Source organism: Sycon ciliatum, chromosome 5 (genome assembly GCF_964019385.1).
Source record: "Sycon ciliatum chromosome 5, ocSycCili1.1, whole genome shotgun sequence".
Classification (NCBI taxonomy): domain Eukaryota; kingdom Metazoa; phylum Porifera; class Calcarea; order Leucosolenida; family Sycettidae; genus Sycon; species Sycon ciliatum.
The window spans coordinates 34,836,740-34,849,302 of record NC_088647.1 but is presented as its reverse complement, the minus strand read 5'-3'; the positions used below and the strand labels follow the sequence as shown (position 1 = coordinate 34,849,302).

General features: G+C 46.6%; 1 protein-coding gene and 1 long non-coding RNA gene across 2 annotated transcripts; both read left to right on the top strand.

Moving 5' to 3' along the window:
- The first annotated feature begins 446 nt into the window (after positions 1–446).
- LOC135818463 (uncharacterized) lies at positions 447–7,662 on the top strand. Its single transcript, XR_010553689.1, has 3 exons — positions 447–1,311; positions 6,279–6,365; positions 7,029–7,662. It is a non-coding gene; the product is annotated as an uncharacterized LOC135818463 (long non-coding RNA).
- A 1,714-nt stretch (positions 7,663–9,376) lies between these two features.
- Positions 9,377–12,563, top strand: LOC135816745 (uncharacterized). Its single transcript, XM_065329858.1, has 3 exons — positions 9,377–9,575; positions 10,254–10,346; positions 11,094–12,563. Exons 1-3 carry the CDS (start codon positions 9,532–9,534, stop codon positions 11,314–11,316), a joined length of 360 nt encoding a protein of 119 aa, XP_065185930.1. The 5' UTR covers positions 9,377–9,531; the 3' UTR covers positions 11,317–12,563.

Sequence of the window (12,563 nt, the reverse complement as noted above, 5' to 3'; positions counted from 1 at the left end):
ATCTCAGCTAGCTGTGTCTGTGTGGTTACGCTATCTTCAACCCTTCATGTCTCAGCTGTGTCTGTGTGGATGTTAATGACATTTTGTGTATGTGACCTCGTGATATCCATCAATGTCAACTTCCGATGCTAAACCTGGGAGAAACCTGATTTGAGAAAAACGACTAGCGAAAGCAGTTACCTATCGTTTTTCCAAAAGAATTATCGACTGCTGATGCATGCATGCTCGCATATGCAGCTGGTTTCACGTATGACTTTATAAACATGACTAGTCTTTATAAACTGTTGAAAAAATCTTTTTGTTTCAGGTGTCAAAGAGACGTCGCGCCCGATCCGATCGCCGAGTCTTCACGCACAGGCTGTTCACCATGTTCACGCCACCTGGCCGGGAGCTGAATATTTTCGGAGAAACACTACAACATGATTCATTGATTGTAGTACATTTTGTAGTAGTATGTTATTTCAAAATGTCAATGGCGACAGCATCTAGGAAAGATCGCATCCCTAACGAGTAACGTGAAAGAAAGGCATTGTCGTGGCTGCTCTACGAAGGGTTGAAGAAAGAAATGTTTTCGCTAGTTGCTGGCCGAACAACTCGCTGATGCCGAAAAACTTGGCCTCCAATGGTGTTTCTTTGGTGAATCATCAATCAAAATAGTATGTCTTGTGGCAGTATTCACGGAGGAAGGAGAACGATCTCGCCACTACTGTTGTTCGTTTCATCCACGTTGGGCGTTAGCTGCACTGCGGCTATTGTGTTTTTTAATATTCCATGGACACACAACAGAATTCTGATCGATCGCGGAACCACAACGTATCTTCCCGCAGCGTCGCATTGTCCATGAGCGCAAACGTCAGCCGTTACCCATCGTCATTCATGTCGATTTGGAGTATGTACGCCATGCGCCAGTGGGCCTTGGCACGACGGCGACAGCTCTGAGGAGTGTTCAGGTGAAAAACGTTAATTTCGATTGTTGGTGAACGAACAAATCGCTGGTGGCGAAAAACTTGGCCTGCACCGATGGTGTTTTGTGAATCATCAAGAATGGTGTGTAACAGTGTTCACCGAGGAAGGAGAACACTCTCGCCGCTACTGTCGTCCGTTTTTTCCGCGCCATTCACGCTTGGCGTTAGCTGCACTAAGCCCATTGTGTCTTAGTATTCCATGGGCACACCACGATCAAGCATGATGTCTGAGCTGTGTTCACAGAGCGAGGAGATGCTCTCGCCGCTATGTTCTGTCCTGTGGATTACCAAGTGTTGAAGGCTCGCAACGATGGCGTTGGACAAGTCAGATCAAAATGGAGTCAACGTAAGTACGCATGTGTACTGACTGCAGCATAAGTGGGGTGTAAGAGCTAATGCATAAGGCCACCATTTCTTACTTCTATGTTTCGCATCAGTTCAACTTCCAGATTCATATGCGGGGGGTGGAAAACAAGTTGCAAAAAATATATAATAGACTCAACAGAGGTGTATAGCACAAGAGCTCGTGCATGGTGTACATTCGAAAGAAAAACCGTGCATCGAATCACGAAATCTGGGTTACCCCGTATTATCTCTAATATAAGCACGGTCCTTAATTTTTTCAATGTACCTCCGCCCCGTGCTATTATTGGAGACGTTCCTTTATTGGAGACTGTTCCATTATTATTTCAACCTCATTTCAGAGGCATGTTGCCATGCCAAATTTATATGTCAGACACACACATTTCAGGGTTTTTTTCGCTGGTACAGATAATGAATTTGCACAGTGTGCTTATAATGGAGACTGAGCACTTTTGTTTGAATGCCGCCCCAAGGTGTTCTATTATTGGAGACGTGCTATTATTGGAGACTGTGCTTATATTAGAGATAATACGGTATATTTTTTTCCGAAAAAATCAAAACGTGTGCCGGCGGACGACGCAAAACATAGATATAACAATAACTACAGTGCTGCCAACCTGCTCGGTTCGTTTTGCGTACTTGGACAGCTGAATTTCCGCATTTTCCAGAGTTTTTTCCAAACCACCATCTTTTTAATTCCATGATTAATAATGTATTTTTTACGAAATTGTGTAGTCTTCGGGGTACCGGGTACTTGTGTGCATGTATTGATGTACATGTGCTGTAGACTGTAGTACTAGTACTAATCACCATGGTCACAATTGTGGTTGTGGCACGCACTGTAGCTGGCTTTGCTAGGATAAGGATACTCATAATATTATTCATAAATCAAGGCCATATCCATAGTCCTTATGCACGTTGTACAGATGTACGAAGTTCTGCACTAGGACCGTAGGTGTGTACAGACCCGGCTGGGTGTTCATTGTATGCTATACATGCGCATTTGACCAAGTTCAGCCTCACAATTAGGGGCAAACAATCGCTTTTCCAGCTTCTTCACTTTGCTTAGAACTAACAACTAGCTAGATCTTTGTCAGAAAAAAGGTTTCGTATGAAATGCCTCCAGGGCCCATTTCTTAGTGGAAATAGAAAACACAATAGGGTCCTGCATATTCAACACCCAACCGGGGCAACGGGATTCTACGAGATTCTACGAGATTCTGTTCCTCTGTACAACGTGCATAACGCTTATTCAAACTGTACTCATCATGTACATGTACATGACATGCATACCATGTCATGTACATGTAGAAAAACTGGTTCATATTCAGCTGATCCATACTCCTCAGTTTTCCGTACCATTTCGGTCAATTTCCGTACTGCGGACAAAGGAGTTAATTTCCGTACGAATACGGAAAAATACGGAAGGTTGGCAGCACTGTGATTATCTGATCGGGCGCGTATCTCCGTCTAAAATAAGTAAACAACGACGACTTATTGCACTGGACGCATTTGTTAAATGTTGACATGTATGTGTAAAATGTTATACGATGATCACAAGGCCCACATACATGGCGACATTTAGTAATTGCTTACAGCGCAATTTGTCGTCCTTGTAGCTATACTAATTTTAAGCAGTGTGTTTGTTTTTCTACGAGTGCCCATGGACTCCAATCTGGTTAGAATTGAGGAGGAAAGGTGCTGTAACCTAGGGAACTCGGCCACCTCAGGTCTCGACTCTATAGGAATGCACCAATATCATGGAGAAAAACATAAGAGAAAAGGGGGAATTTTACCTAGGCGAATTCTGTGGATCAAAATGCAAAGCTGCTGCTGTTTGCGATTATCTTGCAGTGGCTGAGTATTGCTGATACAATAGAGCTCAAGACTAGGAAATAATTGCTGCTTGTTAAACAATATTTTAAGAAGAGATTTATGTTGGATTTTAAGTTTGTTCACAAGATGCTGACTTAGACTACAACGATACACTTAGACGACTCGACTTTAGTCTCGTTTACAATTGCAATATCTGTAGAATCACTTGCCAAAATTGACTGGAACTTGGAACACCTTTCCTCTCCTTCACGCCCATAACGACGGCCACAGTCAGGGCGATGACAAATAGAATGCTAAGAACGATAATCCCTTGTCCTGATGATGCTTTACTGCCACACACACGGTCCGCATCTCTTGAGGTCATGAAACCTTGAGTTCTCTCTTCATTAGACACCGCCGCCACCGCCTCCATCACTGTCATCATCCTCAGCCCACTACCTGTTTAGCCTGTGGCTCTGGGCCGAATAAGTGGCGGTGTCGGCATGCTGTGTTGGCTGGGCCTTGGTACTGGTTGCTGTGGTCGGTAGCACTTCCGCTGCTCCTCTATGATGCAGAGCTTCAGTGCCATCAACATCTGGAGGTCTAATTTGACCATACCTTTTTAGCACCTTTCCTCTCCTTCACCACCATAACAACGGTCGGTAGCACATCCGCTGCTCCTCTATTATTCGGAGCTTCAGTGCCACTGACGTCTGGAGGTCTAATACAGCCATAGCGTTCTGGCACCCTTTCTCTCTTTCACCACCATAACGATGGCCACAGCTAGGGCGATACCACAGAGAACACTACGAGTGATGATCCCTGATGCTTTCCTGACACACACACGGTCCGCATCTCTTGAGTTCTTTAGATCTTTAGTTCTCCCTTCATTAGACACCGCCGACACCGCCTCCATCACTGTCGTCGTTCTCAGCTCATTCCCTGCTAAAACTGTGACTTTGGGCAGAATAGGTGACGGTGTCGGCATGCTGTGTTGGCGGGGCATTGGTACCGGTTGCTGTGGTCGGTCGGTCGCTGCTCCTCTATGATGCAGAGCTTCAGTGCCACCAACGTCTGGAGGTCTAATTTGACCATACCTTTTTAGCACCTTTCCTCTCCTTCACCACCATAACAACGGTCGGTAGCACATCCGCTGCTCCTCCATTATTCGGAGCTTCAGTGCCACTGACGTCTGGAGGTCTAATACAGCCATAGCGTTTTGGCACCCTTCCTCTCTTTCACCACCATAACGATGGCCACAGCTAGGGCGATACCACAGAGAACACTACGAGTGATGATCCCTGATGCTTTCCTGACACACACACGGTCCGCATCTCTTGAGTTCTTTAGATCTTTAGTTCTCTCTTCATTAGACACCGCCAACACTGCCTCCATCACTGTCGTCGTTCTCAGCTCATTCCCTGCTAAAACTGTGACTCTGGGCAGAAAAGGTGACGGTGTCGGCATGCTGTGTTGGCGGGGCATTGGTACCGGTTGCTGTGGTCGGTCGGTCGCTGCTCCTCTATGATGCAGAGCTTCAGTGCCACCAACGTCTGGAGGTCTAATTTGATCATATCTTTTTAGCACCTTTCCTCTCCTTCACCACCATAACGACAGCCACAGCTAGGACGATAACACAGAGAACAATAAGAACGATGATCCCTGGTCATGATGCTTTACTGCCACACACACGGTCCACATCTCTTGAGATCTTGAGTTCTTGCGATCTTGAGTTCCCTCTTCATTAGACACCGCCGCCACCGCCTCCATCACTGTTGTCATCCTCAGCCCACTGCCTGCTAAAGCTGTGGCTCTGGGCCGAATAGGTGACGGTGTCGGCACACTGTGTTGGCGGGGCATTGGTACAGGTTGTGACGGTTGGTAGCACTTCCGCTGCTCCTCTATGATGAGGGGAAAGAGGTCAGCCATGCACAGCATGTACGCCACTAGACAGCAATCGTTGTCGGAGGTTGTGGCGTTGTCATCATCCCTGCCGCCTCTGGCGCCGCCGCCGCCTTGATGCCTGTCGGCAGACATTTGTGTGTGCGAGGCATAGGAACGGGTTGCTGCGGTCGGTAGCACTTCCGCTGCTCCTCTATGATGCGGAGCTTTAGTGCCACCGACGTCTGCAGCTCCAAATCAGCCAAATAACAGATACTTAGTTCCCTCAGCAGGCTCAGTTATTGACTCGCTTTGACCGCTAGGCAGGAAACAACAAAACATAATGGGACTATCATCAAACTAACGATGGAAAAGGAACGTGAATGGATTACGATGCGCTTAACGGAACTTTTTTTGTTGGCGAGGCATTGGTACGGGTTGTGACACTCGGTACCACTTCCGCTGCTCCTCTATGATGCGGAGCTTCAGTGCCACTGACGTCTGTAGTTCCAAGTTAGTCAAGTATTCGTTTTCAGACTCACTTTCAATGCTCGGCAGGAAACAAAAAAACATAATTGGACTATCATGAAACTTACGGTGGAAAAAGAATGTGAATGGATTACGATGCACGTAAGGGCAACGGACCCACAGAGGTACATGTACTGTACTTGGAATTGCAGTAAGTGCTGTGTGTGCTATTCTACAACAGCGTATTTACCAGATATGCTGGCTATCCTGCTGGGGTGGCTGTGTACACTGCTGGGTAGAACACTGAGCATCTTGTGGCAGCGACTCAGGTGACTGTTGGGCAGAGGAACGCTTGTAGCATCAGTGTGGGGACTGGGTATCCTGCTGGAATAGCTGTGCACCGTGCTGAGGAACACTTGTGGCTGTGTACGGTAACAGGTGTTCTGGCAGCTGTCAGATCACGCCTCGCCTTCAGGACGTTGTTCATCCTTATGCCATTTCTAGGTTGCTGTTCCTCTTCATCCTGATACTATTGTTGGGGGGGGGGGGGCTGCTCATGCAGCTGCTGCTGTTGTTGTTGTTGTTGTTGTTGTTGTTGTTGTTGTTGTTGTTGTTGTTGTTGTTGTTGTTGTTGTTGTTGTTGTTGTTGTTGTTGTTGTTGTTGTTGTTGTTGTTGTTGTTGTTGTTGTTGTTGTTGTTGTTGTTGTTGTGGGCACTGGTGCTTTTCCACCAGTAGTTTGATGATAGTCCTATTTTGTTTTGTTGTTTTCTGCCTGGCGGTCAAAGCACGTCACTGTCTAATGAAGAGGGAACTCCATATGAGAGCGTTTTGGAGGGTATACCATCTCACACTGTCCAGCCATGAATACTCAGGTAAATTCTAGTTTTGCATCTACCTATGCAGAAAAAAAAACAATTCTCTTTCCATTTAGCCGTGGGCAATAACCTGGCATCCTAGCCTTTTGTTGTTTCGAAATTATAAATGAAGATATCGTAGAAGCAACAGTCCATCCTGCATTGTGCGATGTGAGCAATCATTCCTTGCCAAATTTTATGACCAGAAATATCCAAGCAAAGGGAATTAGAAATATAGCCAGTTTTTTACAAAATTCAGACATGTATACCATAGCAAAATGTATGAAGAAGCAGATCCAAAACCCGGATTTTCAAGTTTCTGATGTTTTATCAAGCATCGGGCTTTCAAAAGACAGCGAGATAATTTCGGATGAATCAAATGTCATACACGCGCACATACACATTGTAAAAATGGACCAGCTGTGTCCACCACGTGTCATATGAATGTGTCCTGTATGCCTGCACACGGCTTCAAGTCCAGTGCGCCATGGCTGCTTGATTTCTCACCGTAATTCATTGTCCACAACTGTACCTTATCTGCACAGCACTTACTGCAATTCCAAGTACAGTACATGTACCTCTGTGGGTCCGTTGCCCTTACGTGCATCATAATCCATTCACGTTATTTTTCTACTGGTAGTTTCATGATAGTTTTATTTTGATTTGTTGTTTTCTGCCCAGCTGTCAAAGCGCGTCAGTGTCTTATGTGGAGGGAACTGACCATGAAGCTTTGGCCGATCTAGACCGCCAGACGTCGAAGGCAGTGAAGCTCTGCATTATAGAGGAGCAGCGGAAGTGCTACCGACCGTCGCAACCTTTACCAATGCCCCGCCAACACACCATGCCGACACCGCCACCTACTCGGCCCAGAGGCACAGCTTTAGCAGGTAGTGCGCTGAGGACAACAACAGTCATAGAGGCGGTGCCGCGGTGGTGGCGGCGGTGGAGGTGGAGGTGGCAATGATGATGACGACGACGACTCTACCGACGATTGCTTTGTGATGTTATACATGCATAAATAAATATAAATAAATAATTAAAACACACACTTATTCACACACTCATTCTCGTAGTAATGCAGGTAAATATTCCTGTACTCTTACGCGTATACACAGTTTACACACCCTTCCGTATTCCGTGCACGTGAACGCATTGCCTTCTGGCCGCTTCCCTTTCCTCCTGTTTCCAATGTGCACGGCTGGGTTATTTCCGTTAATTCTTTGTTCGCACGCCCGCTTACTGTTTATGCTTCACAAATTTGATGAAGTTGCACAAATTTTGTGCAGAATTCTTACAGAAAAAAGAGTAAAATTAATTATAGTGTCCGTTCACGAAGGGAACTCACGACGGCCGCTAACACTCGATAAAACCTAGCGGCAGATTCAGCGCCTAACGGTGGAGGTGAGTTGATAAGTCTCACAACCACTGGCACAAGTGCCGAATACGACCCCATTAGCTGCAAACACACAGACAGATAACTAATTCGGAAAGATCTCTTCATCTAGCTGGTGTTAGATAGCTGGTACGTAAAGATCTATTGCCATAAATAAAATGTGTTACGTGATATATGCATCGATAGTCGCCTTGGAGGCGACCAATGACTCTGAGAGATCAAACTGCGCGGGCTGGAAAGCGCGGTCCTGCTTGCTCTAATTCAAAGGTGATGGAACTGGATCCACTGCCCGTCGTCAAGTGACGACGGGCATGAACAGATTCTACTGCCAGTCGTCATGACGACGGGCAGGAACGGAATACACTGCGTTTATTGGCTGACGAACTTGGCTCGTGGACAAGGACAACGGAAAGCGCGAGTTATGTACTGTCGTGGACATGGAAATACGGTTGCACGTCTAGCGGCCCCAGGGCGCTGGCCATGCAGCCGAGGATACATGTAATGTAAGTCGTACACACATGCATTTTTATAATAAAGTGCTACAGGCTACATAACAGCGCGCTGGTCGCATCGGATCAACACGTGCACTGCACGCAGCATTCTGTGCGCACTGAGGGCGCCGGCCCAGCCCGGTCGACTGGATTTCGAATGGAAGGCCTCTTTTACGGGCAAAGCAAAGCACAATCATCACCATGTATCAGTACAGTGAGTAGTTAAACCCAACACGAATGAAAAATGTGAAATGGAATAAAAACAATATTTTGTAAAAAAATAAAAAATTAAAATTAAAATTCAATATCGAACACGAATAAAATGAAATAAAAATATGTAAAAAATAAAATAAAATAAACCCAATATCGAACACGGAATTAATTCCGGAACTATCTACTCAACCAATGCGGCAATACCCGCACACTGTGTCAGTGATGGAACTCCGCTACCCGATCAACATGCAGAGACCACTCACTGGATTTCCATGTCCACGACAGTACATGGTTGTATGGTGTGCACGTGCATGCATGCTCTGTGTCTTTGGCTTGGGCGCACACGAGAAACACGTAACCATGGTAACGTCGCTCATCATTATTATTAGGCACTTCAATGACCAGCGCTTTGGCCGAGTGGTTGTGGGCTTGCCTGCGAATCACAAGGTCCCGAGTTCGAGACCCGCGCTGGGAGCAGGGAGCGTATACTGTGCTAGCAAATGCGGTGATGCATGCGTGAACCACTTTACATGCTGTGAACTGCGCCGACACCCACGGTCAACTGGGTACTCACTACTCGGAGTGAGGGTAACATGGATGCAGCTAACGAGGTTAGCCCCCTTGTCGGGCATTGGTTGTGAGACTTACCACCTCACCCTCGCCGTTAGGCGCTGCATCTGCCACCCTGGTAGCACAGGCATGGTGGTGGCTTGGCACATGCGAAACTTCCTAACTGGTTGTGTTTCTCAACGCAATTGTATAGCCGGTGGTAACGCGGACGTGCAAACTTTAGTATTATCATTCATCATAATCACTCGGTCAGTACACATCACGTGACATGGTCAGTACAGGCTCAGTGCCGCTGTTCATCCAGCCCTTGCGGCGCGGGCTGGATTCCGGGGTACTGCCCTCGTGCTCGTGCAGGAACCTGTATAACAGCCGAAGATTGTGAATGGTACAGAGAACATTTTCCTGACGTCGGTGTGTACTTGGTTTCACAGATGTGAACAGCAACTCATCACGATCAGGGATCGTCACTCTTCGATCTTCCAGTTCTCTTTGTTCTCGCTCTGCCTGGGTCGCCTTTATGGTGGTGGAGGAGAATAACGGAGCTAAACAGATCAACCTTCTGTAAGTCCTTGGTGCAGCAACCACAGCACATTCAAGCATTAGAATAATTATTTTCTCAGTCAACCCAGACACTGACAGTACGTGTGCAGCTTGCTGATGCAAAAGAACCTTGTACTTTGTAGTGAATGCTTCGGTACAGATCCCCTGACAGGGCGCACACTTCCCATTCCGGTGGAGATGGGGAAACTTGATTGAGAATATTGAATGAATGGCATTCTCCAGTTTCCTCGGAAATCGTCTGCCACCAGGATGAAAATCTAGATCATGTGCCGTACTGTACGATGTACAGTCTTTGAAGTGGACATTCCATGTGCACTGCATCCCTTGCTGCAGTAAAGTGTGGAAGCTCCTCCACAAAATGTCTATAATTATTTCACGCAGTGTGCAAGCTCTGGTTAAAAGTCTGTCCTTAGAATTGGCATCACATTCCCGTGGTGCCGGGATTTGGAAGAGCTATGCGTCATGAATGCCTAGGCGTTCACTCTAGGCTTCAAGTTACCCTTTACAGCACATCGTGGTTCAGTACTCGTAGCACCATACTCCAGTCAATAATTGTAACTGTCACAGCTTGTGAAGCCCTGATCGCTCCATATTTCAGAAAATAGTGCCGTATTTTCTACCGGTCTCCTTTTTGATTTGCTTTGTGTATACATGTAATTCTTACATTTTGTTTTGCAGAAATGAACGTAACAGCCAGCTCGAGGCGATGTATTTTGAGGCTAGACCAGCAACTCCCGACACAGCGGTTAATGTTCAGCCAGGAATACGCAGGTACATTTTGATTTCGCATCTACCAATGCAGAAAGAACACTTCTGTTTCCATTCAGCCAGGGGGCGATACGTATACTGGCAACCTAACCTTTTGCTGTGTCCCATGTATACTTATAGATAGCATCCTGCATTGTGCGAATTGTACAATTATTCCTTGCAAAATTTGAGGCCAGAAAAGTCTAAGGACAGGGAATAAGAAATCCAGCCAAGTTTTACAAAACTAAAAGAGTTATGCCATGGCAAAATGTATGAAAGATCAGGCTTACCAGATCCAAACCCCATCCTTTCAAGTTTCTAGAGGGAGTATCAGCCCAAAATCAGGCTTTCAAAAGACCATGACAGGTTTGGATGAAACGACTGCCATTCACACGTAAATACTGCAAACGTGGACCAGCAGTGTCCACCACGTGTCATATGAATGTGTCCTGTATGCCTGCTCATGGCTGCAAGTCCAGGGCCCCGTGGCCGCTTGGCTTCTCACCAGAATTCAATGTACACAACAGTTTTAAAAAGCTTGTCTGGTCTACACGCTGTTGTAGAATAGCACACACACACGCACACATACACACACACACACACATACACACACACACACACACACACACACACACACACATCAATGACTGGAATTCCTTGTACATGTACCTCTGTTGATCTGGAGCTGTTACGTTCATCGTAACCCATTCACGTTCTTTTCTACCGTTAGTTTCATGATAGACCTTTTATGTTTTGTTGTTTCATGTCTAGCGGCCAAAGCAAGTCAGTAACTGAGCCGGCTGAGGGAACTAAGTATTTGGCGAATTTAGAGCTGCAGACGTCGGTTGCACTGAAGCTCCGCATCATAGAGTTGAAGCGGAAGTGCCACCGACCCTGGCAACCTGTGCCAATGCCTCGCAATCAAAAAAGTATGCCGACAGGCATGGTGGCGGCAACGGCTGCGGAAGTGGCGACAATGATGACTACGCCATAACCTCTGCCGACGATTGCTGTCTAGTGTCGTACATGCTGTGAACGGCTGACCTCTTTCCCCTCATTCATTGTTCCGCTCAACTTTCCCTACCGCCCCCCCCCCCCCCCCCTGCTGATTAGTCGTTGATCAGCTGTTTCCCCTTTGCCGTTCAACATTTCTCTGTCACCTTTTCCCCCCGCTTGCCTTTCCCTCCTTTGGTGGATTGAATCTACTCACTTGCTGATTAATCTGCTCTTGCTTTTGATGTCTGAGACTCACTCTCTTTACCTGTCCCTCTCTCTCTCTCCGTCTCTCTTTCTCTCTCTCTCCCTCTCTCTCTCTCTCTCTCTCTCTCTCTCTCTCTCTCTCTCTCTCTCTCTCTCTCTCTCTCTCTCTCTCTCTCTCTCTCTCTCTCTCTCTCTCTCTCTCTCTCTCTCTCTCTCTCTCTCTCTCTCTCTCTCTCTCTCTCTCTCTCTCTCTCTCTCTCTCTCTCTCTCTCTCTCTCTCTCTCTCTCTCTCTCTCTCTCTCTCTATCTATCTATCTCTCTCTCCCTCTCTCTCGCGCGCTCTCTCTCTCTCTCTCTCTCTCTCTCTCTCTCCATGATGATGATGATGATGATGATGATGATGATCATCATCATCATCTGCGTTGCCGAAAAAATAATAATAGTAAAATTAAAAAAAAATAATAATAAACGGCATTATGCAGCTGTGTAAGCAGCATAACATAACATACATATTTAAATGTACAATGCTATAATCGGTGGTCCTTTGGCGGGTGGATATCCGCACAAATGGTGTTCACACATACCCTCTATCCTGATGACAGTGATGAAGCTAACAGGCAGTGGTGTGTGGTCTCTAAGCGTTCAGAGTGTTCTCTTTCCTATCCCCACTGGAAATCGCGCGTGTGTGTGTGTGTGCGTGTGCGGGCGCCTCATGTGCAATCGTCCCTGGCCGGCTGTTCCAAAGCCTAGAGTGTTCATTGGCGGCTGTGGCAGGGACTTCCGTCGGCCCAACGATCTAACTCGCCACAGGAAATACTGCAACTCCTGATGCTATCATTGCACGGAGCAATGGGCATCCAAAGGTCCAAAGGTGTGAGCGTTAGTGTGAGTGTTACTATTTCGAGTGCCTGTGCCTCAAGGACGGTATACTTTATTGCGTTGCAGGTTCATTCCACCTAGTGATTTCATGTTTATTACAGGTCCATCTCTCTGGTTTTCCCTCTATCCTTTATGATGGATACTGGCCGACAATTTGATTGA

Coding starts and splice junctions, on each gene's coding strand:
- LOC135816745 (XM_065329858.1), top strand. CDS start 9,532: ATGGTGGTGGAGGAGAATAACGGAGCTAAACAGATCAACCTTCT. Junction 9,576..10,253: donor GCTAAACAGATCAACCTTCT/GTAAGTCCTTGG, acceptor TTTGTTTTGCAG/AAATGAACGTAACAGCCAGC. Junction 10,347..11,093: donor GTTCAGCCAGGAATACGCAG/GTACATTTTGAT, acceptor TTTCATGTCTAG/CGGCCAAAGCAAGTCAGTAA.